At 41.1% G+C, this 21,907-nt stretch overlaps 1 protein-coding gene across 2 annotated transcripts in view; it reads left to right on the forward strand.

The window, feature by feature from the left end:
• The window catches only part of hspa4a (heat shock protein 4a), a 22,887-nt gene extending 1,375 nt beyond the window's left edge, over positions 1 to 21,512 (forward strand). Inside the window, exons 2-19 of one of the 2 annotated variants that reach the window (XM_083786509.1) lie at positions 1,813 to 1,870; positions 2,202 to 2,342; positions 3,009 to 3,131; positions 4,430 to 4,529; positions 6,044 to 6,177; positions 6,453 to 6,697; positions 8,904 to 8,980; positions 10,746 to 10,897; positions 12,400 to 12,506; positions 12,842 to 12,975; positions 13,641 to 13,822; positions 15,186 to 15,269; positions 16,223 to 16,384; positions 17,050 to 17,175; positions 17,775 to 17,882; positions 18,757 to 18,876; positions 19,335 to 19,496; positions 20,044 to 21,512. In XM_083786509.1, coding sequence (XP_083642635.1) covers positions 1,813 to 1,870; positions 2,202 to 2,342; positions 3,009 to 3,131; positions 4,430 to 4,529; positions 6,044 to 6,177; positions 6,453 to 6,697; positions 8,904 to 8,980; positions 10,746 to 10,897; positions 12,400 to 12,506; positions 12,842 to 12,975; positions 13,641 to 13,822; positions 15,186 to 15,269; positions 16,223 to 16,384; positions 17,050 to 17,175; positions 17,775 to 17,882; positions 18,757 to 18,876; positions 19,335 to 19,496; positions 20,044 to 20,244 — 2,416 coding nt within the window. In that variant the 3' untranslated portion in view covers positions 20,245 to 21,512. The remainder of the gene's footprint in view (positions 1 to 1,812; positions 1,871 to 2,201; positions 2,343 to 3,008; positions 3,132 to 4,429; positions 4,530 to 6,043; positions 6,178 to 6,452; positions 6,698 to 8,903; positions 8,981 to 10,745; positions 10,898 to 12,399; positions 12,507 to 12,841; positions 12,976 to 13,640; positions 13,823 to 15,185; positions 15,270 to 16,222; positions 16,385 to 17,049; positions 17,176 to 17,774; positions 17,883 to 18,756; positions 18,877 to 19,334; positions 19,497 to 20,043) is intronic. The other variant, XM_083786510.1, reaches the window with a different exon arrangement.
• The last annotated feature ends 395 nt before the right edge of the window (positions 21,513 to 21,907 follow it).

Consider the following 21,907-nt stretch of genomic DNA (forward strand, 5'->3'; position numbering starts at 1 on the left):
TCATTCATACACTCTCATTCACCTATCATTTTGGGGTGGTTATTCTGGTTAATATCCTTAGGATTTGATCCATATAGAACATTTGATGCAAAATAGAAGTATAAACTTGCTAAAATAAATATGAGGTATATTTAAAATAAATATACCTCAACAGCTTGGTATTTTAACAGCGGCCCACCCCAGTAAAGCAGAATGTTTGTTCAAATAAACCGCATGGAAAGAAAATAACTTATCTTTAAAGTAGTAACGTGAAATGTGTTACCTTACCTGCAAACCTCAACATAAGACACACTATTCTTCCCAGTTCAGCTCCCACTGAACAAGCACCGTGACCCCATGAGTAGGGGTGGGTTCAATTCATTGATATGGCAATAATCGTATTGTATTCCTGCTCGATAATCGTATCGTATCATACCATATCGATACGGCAGGAAATGCTGTGTGTGACGCGGCTTTAACATCAGCATCGGTTTCCGCCGATATATGATTAGAACTTTTGCATTTATCCATCAAAATGTTATTTATTTTTATTTGTATTTGTTTCCTTGCTTTTTGTTTAAATATTATCCAGTTTTTCAATTGATTTGGAAACTTAAAATCTTCAGACAATGTATTTTTCTAAACATCGGCAATCAGTGGTCTTATAGGACTCTGCAAAAGTACATTCAGTAGGACACACGGCCATTCAAAATCAACGCATATCGCGATAGATATTGTATCGTGAACTCTGTATCGTGATACGTATCTATCATGAGGTTGTTGTCAATATTCAGCCCTACCCCGAGCTGCTAGCAGCAACAGATGTCGCCCTCCCTGCTCGGCTTTCCACACACACACACACACACACACACACACACACACACACACACGCACAAACACACACAGCCAAATTAGTTTGTTGGGACGCCCGGCATCTTGACATCTGTGTTTGGCAGGGACGATGATGACAGCAGTGTTTATATCACAGCCCTATGCAGAGCTATAGGTGGAGCAATTCAGGCACTACAAGACTACAGTTTACAAATAACTGCAGCAATCAATAATACTACTACATTCTAGGTCTATTCGTTGCCGTATTGGGCCCTGTGATTGAGTCTAGTATCGTCGCAGAGTGCGACAAACTTCAATTTGTTTGATACTTAGTCAAATCATAACATACTTTATGCTTCTTGTTAGTTTGAGATGGATATTCTGGTTAAACCATTACATTTGGCTGTGGTATATATCCAATATACTGTTGGAGCAACAACAATAGCCGCTCATTGTAGCACTTGACTGAGAACTGCCTGCAGTGGTATTTTTAGCTTAAAGAAGAAAGAATGCAAAAGAGCAGAATCCAATACTGTATATGCAATGTGACTTTTATGAGCTACTATGGCTTATTAACAGCTTATAGATTAAGAGAAAAAAATGCTGCAGTATTGGATATTAGCATATACTCAATGTTGTTGTCGGTATCTGTAATTAAATTGTGGTCTCAAGCCATCCCAAATAATAGACAAAGGCACAGTATGAATGTCATACTATGTGATGTTTCAGGCTAGATTTGTCAGGGGATCATATTGGATAATGATTCTGTAAATGTTTTCCTACATCTGTTTTTGGCCATTATTGGATTGATGGGTTGGGATTAGAGTTATAAATAGCAAAAATAGCCGTTCATGCATCACGATGTTACGCATTGTGATCTTGAAAATGTGATATTTTAACAAATTTTGAGAGAAAAAATACCATATAATTACATGCCCAATTGGTACGACCAGACCGACTGGTTAAAGATGCAGCTGAATATTTAGTTTTTGTGTCTTCCAGGTCCTTTGTGTCATTTGGACCACGGAACCGGACAATAGGAGCCGCTGCAAAAAGCCAGGTAGGGTCACTAAAATCACCCTACCGTATGTTCCTCTATTCCTCTCACTTCTATCGTTGCTATGAACCTTTACTTTTCTTTTCCAGAACCGAAACAGCAGTGTTATTACTCAGTTATTTTCCACTGTTCTGATCTAAACCAGATTCAATGATGCTTTGCTTTGTACAGTCCCGTTAATATTAACCTTCCAGCAATATTTCCAAAAGATGCATCATTATCACTTATCAGTCCTCGAGAGCATTATTAAGGCTAGGCAATTCTTTGATGGAAAATGTTCCGTATCTCTCTATTTCTTTCTCCACGTCTCCAATCCTTTGCTGCTCCTGGCCAGGTGGTGACCAATTGTAAGAACACTGTTCAGGGCTTCAAGCGTCTCCATGGCAGGGGAATCTCAGACCCCTACGTTCAGTCAGCCAAGTCGACTCTGATGTATGACCTGGCAGAGATGCCTTCCGGCACAACTGGCATCAAAGTAAGATCAACTATACTACAGTGTTTTGTTTTGGTTATTTTAAAGGAATATGCACCAGTAGTGGAACGAGGATATCAGGAATCTGCAACATCATATCTTGTTTTCAAATTCTTTGTCCAATTTAGTATAAACAAACATGATATTAGTCAGAATTCACGTTGACCAGGCCCCCCCAGGTTGGTCCCCTACTTTTTTCCCTCTAGTCTACACTACAGACTCTACACCAATCTCTTTGCCGACAGTAGTTGATGAACAAGCTCAGAGTGCATGTGTGTTGTGAGCTTTTAGATCAGGCATTTACACAGAATGTTTTGCCTATTTTTGCCAAATGTTTGCCTATTATGACATGCACACAATATTAATGCTAGTATTTATGTGATTACTATTATGTGATTTGACATGATAAGGTTAATGAATGAATGTGCTAAATTCTAAGCATTGCATCTGTTTTTTCCATCTGCCATTGTCACATTAGATTGATTGTTTTATTGATCCCACAGGGGAATTTCAGTTAGGAGGGCACAGAAGTTAAAGTACAGAACTACAGATACATAGTAAGACTATTCACTTGGAGAAGTACTGAATTAAACGATGGTATGTATCCGCCAGTCATCTGCTACGACAACGTAATTGCCTAACTCTTTATTTCACACTCTCTCACACAAGGTGATGTACATGGAGGAGGAGAAGGTCTTCAGCATCGAGCAGGTCAGCGCCATGCTGCTGACCAAACTAAAGGAGACTGCTGAGCATGCACTGAAGAAACCAGTGGCCGACTGCGTTATCTCTGTAAGCGATTTCTAACAGACGCCCACCACCAATCTTGACTCATCCATCTCAGTCCTGCAGAGACTGAGGGGGCCCTTTGGGTGTCGAAAAAGAGTCATTAAAATTAGAAAGGATTTAGACATTTTAAGGACCCTAATGACATACTGCAAATTAGTCAGACTCCAATCCCACATACCAGTGTTCTAGATGAATTGTTCAGTATGTGTCTGGCAGGAATCTAAAAGTTATTTTAAAGAGATCCAGTGTAACGGCACACTTCAAACACCCAAATTGGGTGTTACAATGACATGTCTATGACTGCTTAACACTTATTCAGTTCTCTGTCATTTGATGACAAGAGCATAACCATAACAACCGCATCACACACCGAAGGGCGCACGTCCTATAATCTCACTGAGATAAGTTATTTCAGCGAGATGGCATAACTTTTGGGAACACAGTTCCCATCAGCATTAGAGATTTCTCACGACTGAGATGTTATTATTATTGAAGCCAATAGCTAACTTTAGTTCTCGGTGCTTTCACACAAGGAGATGTTTTGCGCTGTTGCTCTAAGTGACAAATCAGGAAACATTATCCAGATATCTTGTGAGGCAGTCAGTTTATGCATTGTTAACAACGAAAGGCATAAAAAAAACTGCAAACTATTGATTTCTCCACAGCTTTGGGCATTATTCTGGCTGTAGGCTAATTGGCTTTAGTGAATTATGCCTGTACTTGTATGTTAATTATTTGTGTTAGTTTTCCATACACCAAATGGCTCTCATTAAAATTATTTTGTTGCAATGACGTAATGTTTCGAGCAAGAATCCCTTCCTCAGACTTTTGAGAATTGAGTACCTTGAAGTATAATTATGTGAACATACTACAAGACTTCTGAAATGTTCCTTGAGCTAAATACGATTGAGAAATTAGAGGAAGCTCTTGTTGTTCAACGTGTCACGTGACATAATTGCAATCCTCTTAATGGGAGCTAATCTATAAGGTATTTGATCCAGCACCCATATTATTGTTCTTTGGGATGTGCATGTCGTCTTTTCTCATTAGATCTCACATGAGACTGCAGGAAGAGTAGTTGCTGTGTTGCCCAGTAAGCTAATGGGGATCTTATAAATACTTCAAATCAAAATAAAATGTTATGTGCCATTTGGTAGATGCATGTATTCAATGCTACAGGTTCACGGAACATGCGTGCATTTTTTAAATATTGGTGGTCCCCTGTGTGAAATGAACCCCTTAGCAATGCTTGACACATTGAGCTGTAAACCACCACCAAGTTTTGTTCTTCTTCCTCTCAGGTCCCAAGCTACTTCACTGACGTAGAGAGGCGGTCTGTGATGGATGCGGCTCAGATTGCAGGCCTTAACTGTTTAAGGCTCATGAATGAGACCACTGCAGGTAAATGACAGGGACCTCCTACTGCAGAAATATGCATTCTTTTCCCATTACTTACTGATACTATTTGAACTCAATTCACCCTTACAATTCATTATATTATATTGCATAAAGGGTGTCTGACATGCATTGGCAGGTATTTGCTTTATATTTATGTAGTAGTACTGTTTTGCCGTTGGAAGTGAAATTAAAAATATATTTGAACTAATTGCTACTCAAAATGCATGAACTAGTACAGGCCCAGCTTTAAGAAAATTGGCCTTTTATTCAAATAGAATATATCCAACAAGAATAAGTTTGTTGTTGCTGGTGAAGGATGTGGAACTCAAAACCAGAAATTAACCCCAAGTATGAATGCTACAAATGGAGCTCAAAGAAAACTATGTATGGATTTGCAACTTGCAACGCATTGTGAGCTTGTAGATTGGCAATATTTGAAAACGTGAAAAATGTCATGCCCAAAATAAAGATGCAAGTTTGAAAGAAGTTTAAAAAATTCTCTCTGTGGCTGATATCGGTTGTTCAAACAGCCACCAAAAACGCATATCCTTGTGAGAGGAAACTAGCATCACTTTAATCCCCAGATAAATGTCAAGAGTCCTAGAGAGTGTAGAGAGTTTGACAAATTCCCAAGATGGTGAATGCTCACTCACTCCAGTCATCTAATCTGAATTTTATGGGATTGCTGACGTAGAAATTTAAAAACAAAAGTATTCTGAAAGAATATATATTCAAAAATTTGTGCCGCATTTTTACGATTTAAAAGAAATAGCAGAACTATAAGCTCATAGCGCGCCACTCGGTGGCGCTATGAGCTTGTAAATCTGCTATTTTTCAATAGCTAAAGTATAACAAAATTCTTAGTTAAAACACCAAAAGGGGTTCCCCACAGAATGGGTTTGGGGCAAAACTGGCCAGTTTAGTTGAGTTATTTTGTTGGGCATTTCTTGCCTTTATTGATATCAGTATAATGGATGCAGCAAAGGTCCACCCAGTCTGGGATTCGAACCTGGTACTTGCCTTAACCACTTGGCTAATTGCGTTGGAAATGTGGAAAATGTTCTAGCTGTGTTAGTTGTAGGTCTGGGTGCATGCACCACCATGATATTTCAGAATACACAGTATAAATAATGGTAATGGCTTTCACACACAAGACTGCATTTCAGTAATCTATTCTTGCATTTTGGACAGGAGACAAACGTTTCGGCTATCCAGCCTTCATCAGTGTGGCCTTCATCACTGATGAAGGCTGGATAGCCGAAACGTTTGTCTCCTGTCAAAAATGCAAGAATAAATTACTGAAATGCAGTCTGAAATTACCGTTATTTATATGATATGATTTGAACGGGTAACGCACCTCAAGTCAGCGAGTGGTGGTCACATGAAGAATACACAGTATTACAGAAAAGTATTGTGAGCTTTTGAAGAAAGCAGTCATGTTCAGGAAAGTGGCATTAACTTGCACCACAGCGAGCACAGACTTGAGGCATGATTCACACTCTTCTGTGTTGTTGCAGTGACCCTGGCTTACGGAATCTACAAGCAGGACCTGCCAGCGCCCGAGGAGAAGCCCAGGGTAGTGGTGTTTGTAGACATAGGACACTCCGGGTACCAGGTTTCAGTGTGTGCCTTCAACAAGGGGAAACTCAAGGTGGGTTTTGAGCAGTGGTGTTGCATCATTTCCTGGTACTCACACTTGCACTAATCATGCAGGCACTCACACGATACATCTAATGGAATTTGAGACTGTGCACCATGATGATGAAGATGAGTGTTGGAAATACACAGGGGTAAAGGGCAGAAATGCAAATTCATACACTAATGTAATGACTTTAAATGCCCCACATTTCATTGGTTATTAATTATTAGAATAAATGATCCACATGCAAAGGGAAATTAAGGAAGAGGATCTTGTTGATATTGTAGATCCTGGCCTCTGCATTCGAATCGGGGGTCGGCGGGAAGGACTTCGACGAGGTCCTCGTGACCCATTTCTGCGAGGAGTTTGGGAAGAAGTACAAGCTTGATGTCCGGTCTAAGCCACGGGCGCTGGTCAGACTCTACCAGGAGTGTGAGAAACTCAAAAAGCTGATGAGTGCCAACTCATCCGACCTCCCCCTCAACATAGAGTGTTTCATGAATGACATCGATGTGTCCGGTAAACTCAACAGGTCAGTGTGTGATGTAAAGTCTCTAAACTCATAAGTCATTATCACAATGAATGTTTTGTAATATGCCTTTATCCTTCTTTACGTGCATTGTTCTATTCCTTATACCAAGTCCACATGCCAGCCTATATCGTCAGTGCCCAACACCACAGGTATAATGGATGCTTCTGTCCTGTCTAGACTGTTGTACACCACACACACACACACACACACACACACACTCTAACTACAGTATGTGATATCACCAACAGATTAAGCACAAAGTGGTGATGTAAGCAATGAGCAGCTGTGTGTCTCCGCATGGCTGCCAATGTGCGAATACAGTTGACCTGAAGCCACATGACAATATAACCAAACTTTTTTTTTAAATGTTACGACGTGACTCTGTATGAGGCGAGCCGCCTAGAAGAAGGTGCACGCACAGAATCGTAAATCATGTTTTGGGGCGAGCATTTACCCCAAAGTCCCCAGCTGGCCAATCACAGCGTATCTTGTCAGAACAGCGTTGTAAAATACTATCACGATGCAATGAAACAGGCATGGAAGAAAACCTGTGAGAGAGACCATTTTAACGTCATTTAAAATAAGAAAATGATACTTTCCAGTCTGAATATAATTGTAAATCTCATTTTGATATTGGATTATCCAGACTGTTTATTGTATTTCAAGACAAGTTGCCTGCTGTCATTGTTGTACAGAAAAGGCTCTCCTTCAAAATAATTAGCTAGCCATCCTTGGAAAGACAATATAATATAGAGTTCTGTGCATGGGTTCCTCAAGCCTATAGCCTGTACTGTGTGGTTTTTCATGGTTTAAAGTGTCTGAGTCTGTCTCTCATGGTTTTCGACCATGTGATGGAAATCATGGGGGACGACGTGCTGTAGTGTGTCGTTTCTGTGGCATACCGGTAAGTAAAGTGAATGGGCATTGACCTGTCTAATGAGAAGAGTGGTGAAGGCAGGCTGGCTCGCTGCAAGCGGAATGTTTCCATGTCCGTATGAATCAAAGGATTTATTTGTTTGAGTACCTAGCCGATAAGCAAGTGCACAGACTATTACACACCATAAAACATTGATAGTGTGAAATAAATCTATTACATGAACCTTCAGTTGAGATTTAGACAGTGATTCAGCCTGGAACGCTATTGAGTGATTGAACATGACTATTACTGTAAAAGTAATAGTGTATTGAGATTGAACATTTATTATTGATAATTGGACAAAGTTCACTCAAAATTCAGTTTCCATGGTTATTTTTGAGTGGTGCAACCACTCCAAGGAACAGCTATGTCCCTATGTTTAGAGTACCAACATTTGAGTACCAACAGGTCCATATCGGGCTGCAACTCGAGTCGGCTCAAGCTAACTTGACCCACGAGAGACACCACCACCGAGCGCGGTAAAGCGCGAGTTTCCGCATCAAAAGTTGTAGTCTAAAACTATACTTCATCGTCTAAAAAGTAGTCTGCGGTTGTTGGAAAAATAGTGGTGGCATCGGGAGTCGAACCCTGTAGGTGTGGATTGGGAGTCTAATGACTAGCGAGACACGCTACCGAGATGACTGCCAGAGTGTGATTTTGTAGCTGTACTAGAATGTGAGAATGCTCCGCCCTGTGGACGCCCTAATACCTCTTACTAGTAGTAGGATGGGGGCCAATCAGAGGCAGGCTGGGCTGGGTTTTTGCGCAACCGTATTGCTGTTTGAATGACACGTCATCAGCCTTCTTCAAGTAAAAGGTCACCATCTTGTATTTTTTAGTGTCTAGTGATTTTTCCCATAAGAGTGGCCCTTACGAAATTCATGCTTGCGTCACAAAGTGAACGATTCTTTTGTAATTTTCCATTAATCTTCTATACTACTGGGAGATGGATTGCTGTGGTCTTCGGAATTGCAAAATTGAGGTAAAATTGTTGGATTTTCGTTATAGCCGATGGTGGCCATTTTTTATTTGGCCATTGCACAATTCGCACCACTATGGCCGGACAAACACCTCTGTGATCTTTCATGTCTAGGGACCCACTGAGTCAGTTCAAGTGAGAAATTCCCAAATTGCGAATGGGTCTACACAGGCCAAGTACAGGACTATACTCTGTCTCTGCATAGCTATCTCTATCTGTGTCTGTCTCTGTCATATGCTCTGAGCATATGCATGTGTCTGTTTGTGTATCTGTCTGTGTCTATTAATAATGTATGACCTACGTGTTCCCAGGGGCCAGTTCGAGGACATGTGTGCGGGGTTGCTGGCCAAAGTGGAGGCTCCCTTGCGCAGTGTCATGGAACAAACTAGTGAGTACACATGGACGTAATAGCAACTGGAGTCCCCGCAGTCACGTGCTCACACACACACACACACACACACACACAAAGTTCACTCTCTCACACACACACACACACACACACACACACACACACACACACACACACACACACACTCTCTCACTCACACACTCTCTGCTACCACCCTCTGCTGTCATAACCCAACCCTTTGGGCACTGGAAGCCTGACTCCTTAACGTGTGTGTGTGTGTGTGTGTGTGTGTGTGTGTGTGTGTGTGTGTGTGTGTGTGTGTGTAGATAGACACTTGAATGCTTGTGAGGTGTCTTAAAGGACCACTTTTCAACCTATCTTATTATAATTAGGGATGCACCGATCTGGCTTTTTGGCATTCGATACCGATTTCGATACATGGGGGTCCAGTATCTGCCGATACAGAGTACCGATCCGATACCCCCCACAAAGAAACGTAATAACCTATTAAGCTGTATGCCTCACTGTGTGGAGTCTGGAATCATTATTTTGTGTAAGGCAACATCAAGGCTTGACTTAAACATTACTTTCCCAACTTTGTAAAACAAAATGTAACAAACACAGATATAAATGCACTGAATTATTTATTAAATAACTGTGCAACAATTAGACCAGGTTAATGTGTGCGCAGGCTAGCCTGGCTGCATTCCACATGTTATACTGTCAATACTACACTGCTGTGTCACAGAGGAGGTAGAGTTGTTTTCATACTGTAATTACACATAATTATCGGATCGGATCGGATAATGGATCGGCCACCGATCCGATACCCGATCTAGAATTTTAGCCTGGATCGGCGCCGATCTCCGATACGAGTATCGGATCGGTGCATCCCTAATTATAATATGACAAATTCAATCAGTCTGTGTCTCATAGGAGGGCTGTGGGCAGTTCAGAAACCGTCCTCCAGTGACATCATCGATAGGGAATACAAGCTAATAGAAACTGCAGGCTTTCTAGTACTGAAAAGTTGCAATTAGAAAATGGAAGCCATCGTTCTCACGATAATGAAAATCTATTTTTTTTAAAACATGTTTATTGATTTTCTTTTACAGTACAAATAAGTATTTTCAAAACAATTGACATATATCTTTCCACCCCACATCCCCATGGCAGCACAAATACAAACAAAATCTTATCACGAAATGTTTTGACAACAATAAATAAATACAGAACAAAATAAATAAATAATGACAAAATGAAAAATAAAACGAAAATAAAACACATTACATACAGTTAAAAAAACAAATACACAATGTCCGTCACAGTTCCCTCCCCCCACCCCACAGCTGACTACTCCAACTACGATAATGAAAATCTAAACATTTTTGTAAAAAAATCTGCCTAATGATGATGTCACTGGAGGAAGTTTTCTAAACTGCCCACAGCCCTCCTATGAGACAGACTGAGTAGAAAGAAATCGTGCCATTTTATCATGATTATTAGTGAGGACCTATTATATGAAGATGGGTTGAAAAGTGGTGAAGTGGTCCTTAAAGAAGACAGGAGATTTTACACTGCTAAATAATGCATTTCACCAGTTAGCATTCATTTGTACGGTGCTTAAAATGCTTGCTTTGTGCTTGCATATACATTTTTTATTTTTATTTATTACAATTAAAATTCTGACTACTATTCATCTAGAATAGATTGGCCTAGCCTAAATGTAGTATTTTGCTTAGGTCAGTGCATATCAATAGAAATCGGTCCTTTAAATTTAACCCATGCTGCTTCCCGTGTCCAGAGCTGAAGAAGGAAGACATATACGCGGTGGAGATCGTGGGCGGGGCCTCCAGGATCCCCTCCATCAAAGAACGAATCAGCAAGTTCTTCGGCAAGGAGCTGAGCACCACCCTAAATCTTGATGAAGCCGTCGCCAGAGGCTGTGCCCTGCAGGTACCCCCCACCCCCCCATACACACACACTCATTGTCTCCACCAGGCCGAAGGCATGGGGAGAGAGTATGTTTTGCACTCCGTCCGTCCGTCCGTGTGTCCGTGTGTCCGTCCGTGAACAGCTAATCTCGGCCACCGTTAACCCGGTCGATGCCATATTTTGCACACACACTCCCTGGATGCCAACCATGAACCTCTGCCCCAAACTTTCCAGAACGGCCTGTTATAGCGCCACCAGGAGGCCGCTTTGTGCAAAACAAGTTTTTCAATGCCATATTTTGCACACACACTCCCTGGATGCCAACCATGAACCTCTGCCCCAAACTTTCCAGAACGGCCTGTTATAGCGCCACCAGGAGGCCGCTTTGTGCAAAACACGTTTTTGCACAGTACACCTACAGATTTTGTCCAAACATCACGCAAATTGCTACACAGTCTCTCTAGAGCCATTCAACGAAACGGGTCTTTCAGATTTATCAGACTCCATCCTGATTGGTTAAGATTGGCTTCCAAAGTTCACAGGAGTGCTCAGTTTCAAACAAAATGCTGCAAATCATGAACACATCGCGTGATTTCCGTGAAATTGTGCACCCACATTCCCACTAAGCCGAGGACGAAATGCCACATGAACAATTTCAACTCAGCCTCAAGGTGGCGCTATAACTGGCCAAAAAGTGTTTTTACCTCTAACTGCACGGATCTGTGGATAACCTGGTGGAGACCTGTGCCCGGAAGGGCACTTTTTCTAGTTCACTGAATGTTTTATGGCCAGGATTTCAGTGTTGTTGGAGGCACAGTTTATATTTGTGTTCTCACTGTACAGTTTCGGGGGGCTGTAACACTCATCATCACAAAGTGCCACCAAGGGGTCACTTGACTTCCCGACAGTGGTGCCTCCATTTTGGCCAGGTATGGGTGGTAAGCCAGGGAGGGATCGTGTCGTTGTCGCTGTAGTAACGACCCTAGCTGGTTGGTCTGGGCAGCTGTTCAGTATGTAGGGGATCTGGGGCAGATAGCCTGAACCTCCTTGCACGCCATGCTGCCCAGGTGAAAGCCCTCGTGGCTTGTGGACATTACCAACATTGGCAGGTTGGCAGTGACCGGGACCGCAGTAGTACACTTGGGCCAAGTGGAAACGAAACATTTATGTGACAGAGGGGTTGATCTCTCCTCTCCTCTCACACGCATTTTCACTTATGTAGAGAATTATGACTATGAATACACTCCGTTGTTGCTGCACTAGCATTTATGTATACACTTAAATGTTTGATATCTGCTGCTAAGTGATGCATCTTACTTGCACAAGAGATTTCTTTAGCACACCTTATGTATATTTGATATGGTTGTCCTTTGTTTGGTTCTCCATTCTCATGAGTCATGACTATATTTTTTAACGGCAAATTGTTGAAGCTTGTACAGAATATAATTTCACCCAGACTCTTTTACACCTGCAAACCTAGCTGTGATGTGACGATACACTTTAAGTCTCCTCTTCTCTCCTAGTGTGCCATCTTGTCACCTGCCTTCAAAGTCAGAGAGTTCTCCATCACAGATGTTGTCCCATACCCCATCTCCCTAAAATGGACCTCAGCGGCCGAGGAGGGACTGAGGTAGGCACTCGTGCCAATTTCACATGAGCTGACCTGATGGACAAGAACGGCAGAGGGCCGCGTTTCGGATTGCCTAATTTTACATATCACCATAGAAGCCTGCTTCAAGACATGCCAACCTGTCTGAATGTTTTCTTTTTCCTCACGTGGTTCTATCATTTTTCTTTTTAAATGCATAATCGCAGTACTTTCTCACAAGACTCAAAGTGCCCTTGAGGAACCGAACCGAACCCCCAAAACGCTCCAGATGGTCACTGCACTGCAGCCGACACTGATCAAGTCCAATGACCTCGTGTAACCAATAAAGTGATTCCTGTCTCTCTCTTTTCTTGCAGTGAATGTGAGGTTTATACAAAGAACCACGCCGCCCCCTTCTCCAAGGTCCTCACCTTCTACCGGAGAGAGCCCTTCTCCCTGGAAGCCTATTATAATGACCTTAAAGAGCTGCCGTACCCCAATGCCACTATAGGTACCCACCACACCAGAAGCCTGAGCTATACTAAATTGTACAGTGGTGTTGCCCTATACTGTACTATGGAGTATATATTAAGCATTAAATGTTTTATATGAACAGAGCATCCGTGTACAAAGGGATAATATATTAACATTACTTCAATTATTTGTATACATACACAAATTCTAAGAGTATACTTAATGTTGGTTGTCATATTCCAAGTGCAGCGCCCATCATCATCCCCTCTTTTGTTAGACAGATTAAACATTTAGTTGACATATACCTTGTTATCTGTGCGTTAAGTAGAATGCCCACAGATGTTCTGTTATTCATAAATATAGCAGTATACACTGCAGTATATATGCAGTACTTTAGGGAGCCTTCCAGAATATCAGTCAATAAGTGCCTTCTAGCCTCTGCCTCTTATTATGTAATCACATTGATTAATGCCACAGCTGTGTTTGTGCTACTTTTCCCCTCTACCTTCTGTTGATGTGCACTTAAATATTTGGGCTCATTGCAACTTTTGAAGGGAGATTCATTTTCCTTTGAAACCCTGTTGAAAGATACAATACAAGGAATATTTTGTATCTTGATATAAAATGTCCTGTGTACTGTAGCTCAGGAAACCCTCTCTCCCCATCCTGTTCTGACCTTCTGTCCTTACTTTCCGTTGCCAGGTCAGTTCATGGTCCAAAACGTGGTCCCCCAGGCGTCCGGTGAGAGTTCAAAGGTCAAGGTGAAAGTACGTGTCAACATACACGGGGTGTTCAGCGTATCCACCGCCTCGCTAGTCGAGATCCTCAAACCTGCTGAGGGCGAGGAGCCCATGGAGATGGAACAGGCTGTGAAAGACGAAGAGGTGTGTGTGTGTGGGTGTCTGTGTGTGTGCATGTTTTGGCACTGACATACTGAACAGAAGGGTTTGCACACACCTAGTTCTCGTTAATGAGTAATTATTCATGTCACGGGTTGGGAATGTCGACATCATGTCTTAACAAGCTCAGAACAGCTTTGAGGCGATAGATGTGATTTATCTCTAATGCCTGACTGTAACTCGTCTGGTATTTTTCGTTTGACGTATCCGACACCATCTGTGGTTTACAAACCAGCTGTGAAACTGTTTAAATTAATTAAAAGAATATATCCTATGTTCCAACACTCCCCTCCTTAAAAGTAATGGCAAATAAATGATGGCGAGGTCATGAATTTGAAGCACTCATTGAGCCAGAGTCCCACGCAGGCTTGACAAGATAATTGGCCATCTCTGCCTATTGATAGTCTGGTGACAGTAACTAAAAATGGTGGAAACACTAAAAAAATAACCGATGCAAAGACTTTTGAATGGTCCTTCATATTGGGATATGATTCGTTTTAAAAGCAGTAGGCATAGGATTTCTCTGCTCTACTGGCACCACTACATTTAATGTACATGTCACCAGAAGTATGAGTATAGACAGACATATGCAAGCCTAACACCATACCAGCAGAGTTCTAACAGCACTTGGCTTTCTTAAAGGACCACTTTTCAACCCTCACTAATGTTCATGATAAAATACCACCATTTTTTGTCAGGTGAAATGTCGGAAATTAACGCAAACAACGGCCGCGAGGTTGTGACACAGAAACATACTGTACACGTCACTAAAATCATAATAATAATAATACGGGGGGACAACAGGGGCAGCGTTTGTTTCACCTGACAAATTTGACTCATCATTTCTTGTTTCCTACTCGGTCTGTGTCACATAGGAGGGCTGTGGGCAGTTCAGAAACCCGTCCACCAGTGACATTATTGTTATATATATGTATATATTTAGATTTTTATTTATTATTATTATTATTTATTTATTATTTATTTTTATCGTGAGAATGATGGCTACCATTTTCGCATTGCAACTTTTCAGGAATAGAAATAGATTAGCTTGGATTCCCCATTGATGTCACTGGTGGACTGGTTTCTGAACTGACCCTCATATGAGACACAGACTGAGTAGAAGATTATTGTGCAATTTTATCATGACCATTAGTGAGGACCAATTATATGAAGATATGTTAAAGTCATGAAGTGGTCCTTTCAAAATATACAGTACAATGCTATTATGCTGCTCAATTAAACACATTTAATAGGCAGGCACAGTAAATCTCCAGAGGAAATTGTCACAGCACCAAATCTTTCCCTAAAGTTCTTGTATGTTGTACTTGTGTATCTTGTCTAATGTCAGAATAAAATGCAGGTGGACCAGGACGAGCAGAAATCACAGAGCGAAACCAACGGAGAAAAGAAATCAGAAACGGAGGACATGGAGGTGTGATAATAACGATTAACTATGGGTTTTCTCATGTCTATTGATAAACGATTAGACTTTATCCTTGAATATCAGCTTCTGGCCTTTAGTGTCATTCCAACACTAACCCAACTCTAATTATTAGAGTGTCTGTTTTTACTCATTCTTTATCATACTACTCAGTAAGGCAAGTACATCATCATCATTTTTAACTTACCGTATTAAGATGATTTCCTGGTTGTTTTTCAGATTAGTTTTGCTTTCCTTTACCGACAGTAACTCTAGTCTACGCTCAACAATAGCTGTCAGTGAATGAGGCCTTATGACTTTCTCACTCTCACTGAATGTCAACTATCAGAACAAATCTGTCCTTTAAACCTGCATACAAACATGTTGTGCAAAAGTTTGTTCTTTCTCAAATTTGTTGACTTGCTTTTGCAAGAATCATGAAGCATTCATTGTACACACAGTAGGTTAAATGTGTTGGCTTTGTCTCTCGAGGGGGCGGGACTGTGATGCTCTATTGGTGATAATAATAGTTACATTTATGGATAGGACAGGAGGACCCTACGAGTGACAAGATGACCTTGGTGTCTTCCTTATGCTTACTTCTTGCTCTGTTGCAGCCAGAAAATATCAGATCTGCAAGCTCACAACACGTTGCATCCGTGGCAATGTGGCGTGTTGTGAGCTATTTTCGGTGCCAAACATCATCGTTCAATGAAGTGTGAGCTATGAATCGGGTTTTATATGGAGTTGTTGAAGCATGGCATTATGAATTAAGAATTGCGGGAACACTCCCTTCAATTTGACTGATTCTGATTCACCAACATACGCACGGTGGTTAGAACAAAATGGACTAGTGCACACATGAATATGATGCCTATGATGGTAATTTTGTAATTTGGGGGGGGAGGGGGGGTGAAGCAGTCGTATATGCATAATCTAAACGTATTTCTCCGCCCTGTTGTCAGACATCACCAGATGATGTCAAGCAGCAGCAGGAGAAGAAGACAGATCAGCCTCCGCAGGCGAAGAAGCCCAAAGTGAAAACGAAGACAGTGGAGCTCCCGATAGAGAGCACTCTGCACTGGGAGCTACCCATCCAAACACTGAATCTGTTTGTGGAGAATGAGGTAATGCTTTGAAAAGACCAGCACTCAGATAATGCATCTCTGCATGCTCTGTGCCTGGTGGTAACTTAAGGCAGTGTCTTTATCTGGCAAAGAATGAATAGCTGCTTTTATCACTCTTTTTGTCTGCTTCTGTAGGTTTTGTGCCAAGCATCGGAAATATGTTTAATGGATGGAATTCGTTTTTTGCTAGCCTAGGCTGCCCTAAACTGACTCTGCCAGATGGCGGCAGCAGTGAGTTCCTGCTCCCATCTGGTCCCTCTCGGGCAGAGACGATGTAGTCCGATCAAATGCTGATCGGAGCGATATGCGGAGTCAGGTTAAGGCTGCCTTGTTCACCCAACAAACGGAAAAACTAAATACATTTGTTACAGCCACGCCTTTGTACCATCTTCAAATACAAAACAAATTCTCTCTTCTGACCTCAAGTCAAAAAGCCATTGGCATGGAGCTCCATGTGTAACGTACGCATTTTACGACTTTTGATTGGCTGTCAAGTGTGTCTATTGTTGAAATTGATCCCAGCGATATCAGTAGCCGATGTTGTTATATCTGTGGTGTGGACTCCGCCATCCACTTGACAGCAATTCTTTAAACAATATATGTATAGTTATAGTTCTTGGTGTGGATGGCCCTTAATTAATTCCACGTCCTCTGATCTGTTCCAGGGCAAGATGATCATGCAGGACAAGCTGGAGAAGGAGAGGAACGATGCTAAGAATTATGTGGAGGAGTACGTCTACGAAATGAGAGAGAAACTGCACGGCGTGCTGGAGACGTTTGTGGGCGAAGCCGTGAGTAGCACTCTTTTACAACATATCTTTGATTGATGATTGAAAATGTATTAACAGTATGCAGAATGGGTACATTTCAAAGCACAGGTCAATACAAAAACGTACTTACTGTGGACGACACCGTGATAAAGCATTAAACTTCCACCATTTTCAATTAATCAGAACTAGATAGAATGTCGTGGTTCACTTGTTGCAAGATACCCAATTTGATTCTGTATCGAGATGTGCGTTACATGGATACATATTGCTCACTGAAAATATCACACCAACCTAAGTTCACAAACTGTCACGATGCAATGTGTTGAGAGCTTGTAGATTTTCTAGCTTGTAGATTGTCCACCATTACAACAAAGTATACATAAGGCATTTCATGCCCTTCATCCTCTCTGCCTTGAGCTACCCATTTCCATTCTGAATAATAATATTTGAATAGTGGGAACATATTTTTAAATGTATCCACATGGCAAAAATGGCTCACTGAAGTTTTACTAATTGATTAGGTTAGAGAAAAACGAGTCAATTGATACTCACTGGCTGTCTGAAGTGACAGCCGTGGAGATTTTTGAAATAAATGCCCTCTTATCGTCCCACAAACGCAGGACAGAGACACGTTATCATTAAGACTGGAGGACACAGAGAACTGGCTGTATGAGGACGGAGAGGACCAACAGAAACAAGTTTACATCGACAAGCTTGGCGAACTGAAGGTGATACAGGCAAAAAAAAGCATTTTATTTAAAGCTCCAATTCATTAATAAGTAGTTACTAGTTATTACATCCATTTGGGCCGTTGAGTCAGGTTACAGTTTTAGGGTTTTTCCACTGGGTAGCACAAAAGTGGGGAATTCTTGTGGGCTACTGTGACTGTGAAGTCCAAATATTTGTACTGTACGAGAGTTTCAACATCTTCTCTTATTACACCACAAACTGTGATATCCAACCAAAAGGTTATATTTGTCTCTGCCTGACGAAGAGACTATGTCTGAGATGTTTTTACCCCTGTCCGTCCATCCTTGTGTGTGTTCGTCTGTCTTTTTCACTTTGGCCTGTTATTTGTCAGATTTTTTCATATTTCATTCTGATTGGCTAAAATTGGCTTCCAAAATTTGCAGAATGGTCCGTTTGGAACAAAATGCCTCAAATCCCTTACCTCTTATCCCTAAACTTATTTGCCAATTTTTTTGTATTTTGAAAAACCTTTTAAAATTGTTAAAATATCCGATCTACACAACGTGTAGATTGGCTAGTTGAACTATATGCAAATCTTTTTTTAAAGAGTACAAAATGGCAAATACATTTAGGGATAAGGGATAAGGGCCCATAATCTCTATAGTCATGTGATCAAGACCGATCTTTCAGATTTTTCATATTTTCATAGCCGATTTTTGCAAAATTTCATGCAAATTGCTACACATTAATTTATCTCCATAGTCGGGTCATTAAGATGGAACTGTCCGAGTTTTCACATTCCATCCTGATTGGCTAAGATTGACTTGGCGGAGACCTGTGCTCTGAGGAGGACATTTTTCCTAGTTTTCCATGTCATCTGAGTGAACCTCTAAATGTCATCTCTCACTATAGAAACTAGGCCAACCTATTCAGGAGAGGTACATGGAGGCCCAGGAGAGACCAAAAGCATTCGAGGAACTGGGCAAACAGATCCAGTTGTACATGAAGATCATTGAAGCTTACAAGACGAAGGTAAATCACAACATTAATTTAATACATATATCAACATAATCACAAAATGTGTTTACTTAGAAACAAATGAATGCCTAGTGCATTCATAAATTTAATTATTTGATATACAAAGTTGTTAAGCTATATAAATAAAGTTTAAATGTATTATATTATAATCACTGTCGTTTTAAACTTTCGTAAATCTGTCTGTTTCTTGTAACAATTTTGAACACGTCAATATTAGCAAAGTTATTATTTCTACTATTGTTATTACATACTAATAATGTGCCGTTACTAATAACAATACAGATCTACAAGCTCAAACTGCATCGCTATGCACTGTATTGTGAACTTGTAGATCTGCTATCTCCGATACTGGACACTGTCGCATGACAAAATATAAATCATGGCTTATGGACGTACATAAAATACACGTTATGTATATAAATAGTCCCATAACATTGTAAACCCACCTCCAGGACGAGCTGTATGAGCACCTGGACGAGTTGGAGGTCCTCAGAGTGGACAAGCAGGTGAATGAGGCCATGGTGTGGATGAACAGCACGATGAACCAACAGAGCAAACAGGCCCTCACTCTGGAGCCCGCCGTCAAAGTCCATGAGATCTATGCGAAAATCAAGGTACTGTACATCCGTGAGAGTCACTTGAGAGTCACTATTCCAAGGCTAAATTTTTTGGGGAGAGCTTATTTAGTTATTTTGGGTCACGAAATGTCCTGCGTATGTGCGAGGTTGTGCGACAAAAGCATGACTCAGTTTAACCCATTCAAACCGGGAGTCATTTTAGATTTCTAGCGTTGCCTATTTCTACAATAGTAGATATACATACTCACAGCGCATCACTTTGTGCCGCGCTGCGAGCTTGTACATCTGCTATTTATGATACAAATATATATAAATCTTGAAAGAGCTTATTTCTTTTAAATCTCGGTCTCGAGTCTAAATTGGTTACGGTAAATCAGCGCGCAGACCTTGTGGCTCTTCAGACAACTCGCCTCGTTCACCATGGACTGAGCCTTTATTTAAAAACTTTTTTTTTTCTTCTTCTTGTCCTATATTTTATACATTATATAAAGCCGTCAGTCAGTCAAATAAATAACCTCTTCTAACGGCAAGCGGTTTAATTTTCCTCCTCTCTCTCTCTCTCTCTCTCTCTCTCTCTCTCCAGGAGCTGTACTCCTCCTGCAACCCTGTGGTGTCCAAGCCCAAGCCCAAGGTGGAGCCTCCCAAGGAGGAGAAGACGGAGAACGGGCCAGTCAACGGCCAGGAGGGTGCAGAGCCCGAGGCGGATAGCCCAGACAAGAGCACACCTGCAGGCACAGAGAAAACGACACCGGAGAAGCAACTACCTGAAATGGACATTGACTAACTGTTGCAGCTGCACGCCAACCCCCAACCCCCCCTGCCCCTGCATCCGTTGCTTTCCTTGAAGCTTAATGTATGCTCCATTTGTGCTCCATCACATGTGATGTGCAAGCTAACAACACGTCGACACGTCATACTATGGAGTATAGATTCGGCTGAAAATGTTACTGTAGATGTAGTCCGATATACCGGGTAGACTGATCTATCCGATGTTTGCGTTTTGTACCATATCGGTACTGTGTTGGATCGGTGGCTAAGGATGTGGCAGATTTTGAGAGGTTTTTTTCTCACACATTTCTTTCGAATTTAGTGTTTTTTATAGTTTATGCAAATTGGTTGATAATGATGTTGATTATCCGGTGTAGTTCTAAATGTGTTCACATGCATAAAATAACAGCACTACTCTTAAATTGTAAGAGTGATTAAATTGCTTGAAATGTAAAATATAGAAAACATGCCTGCCTTGAATGAAAGGCTTGTACTCCGACAGTACTGTAATATCAAATGCCTTTTAGTGTACAGAGATCAGTACATTAATTATGGCTATTAGTATCCTTGAGAGAGAAAAATCTGTTTATCAGCCTTCCTGTTCTTCCAAATATCGGCATCGGCTTTGAAAAGTCCTATCAGATGACCTCTACTACTCCTCTGTTTGGCTCTCGCACCTCTGTAATTGTTATTGATGATGTAGTAGCCTCTCCTCTTGAAGACACGGAGCGTTCTTTGTAAATACATCAGTCAGCCTTCTTGGCATGTTCTTCCTAAATACTTTTATTTTTCTTTGCTGTTGAAGAAAACAAAAGTAATGCATTCTTAAAATATCGAATGGGCTAGTTTATGGCACAAATACGTTGTACGCGCGGGATGGAAATAAATGCTATTTGTCGCTTTGATGGCCAATTTTTTAATAGTTTGTTTTGTTCAGAATCTCCTCTGCATCGTTTCTGCTACGAATGTTTTATTCTAGAGTTCCGGGATTAAGTATTTCGTTTGACGACAATTGAAAGTTGTGGGATGTTAGGATTCTGCCACAATATACCTGTACTGTATATTGAAAGTAGATGCTGTTGAGTTACTCACATGCAGTATTTCAATGTTTGGCTTTTTTCATTCAACAGCAATGGGCTGTGGGGTTGTTCTCTGGTATAGCATTGTATTGTTTTTCTACTTAACGGCTGTGTGAATGCTGGTCCCACAGACACCATTGTGGAGCTGCTGCTGCCATGTCACCAAGAAAAGGGGAGAAAAAAAAAATAAACCTTGAGAATTTGGTGTTTGATAATTATTTGTGAATGCATGCAGACATTACAATCATGTTTCCATTCCACTTTCCATTTATAACCTGCCCCCAGAATGCACAATGAATGTTCAATCTCATGAGAACTGAACTGGACAACCCTTTGCATCATAAAAACTATGGTTGACCCACCCCACTTATGTTGTTCACGCCATGTTCTGATGGCAAGAGAATCCTGTGTGAGACTTGGTAAAATAGGCAATGCACAGTGAAAATCTTTTTGCTACACAAAGTTGATTAAAGAACGTATATTGGAAATATTTATATGATTTATTTTTAGAGCAGTGTGCTCTGGAGCAGTGGTTCTCAAAGTGAAATCTGGTTTTTCTTTTTGAAGATAAGTAAGCCTGGGACCGAGGCTAGGTTCCCT

The sequence above is a fragment of the Protomyctophum parallelum genome, assembly GCF_964188405.1.
Source record: "Protomyctophum parallelum genome assembly, chromosome: 1".
NCBI lineage: Eukaryota > Metazoa > Chordata > Actinopteri > Myctophiformes > Myctophidae > Protomyctophum > Protomyctophum parallelum.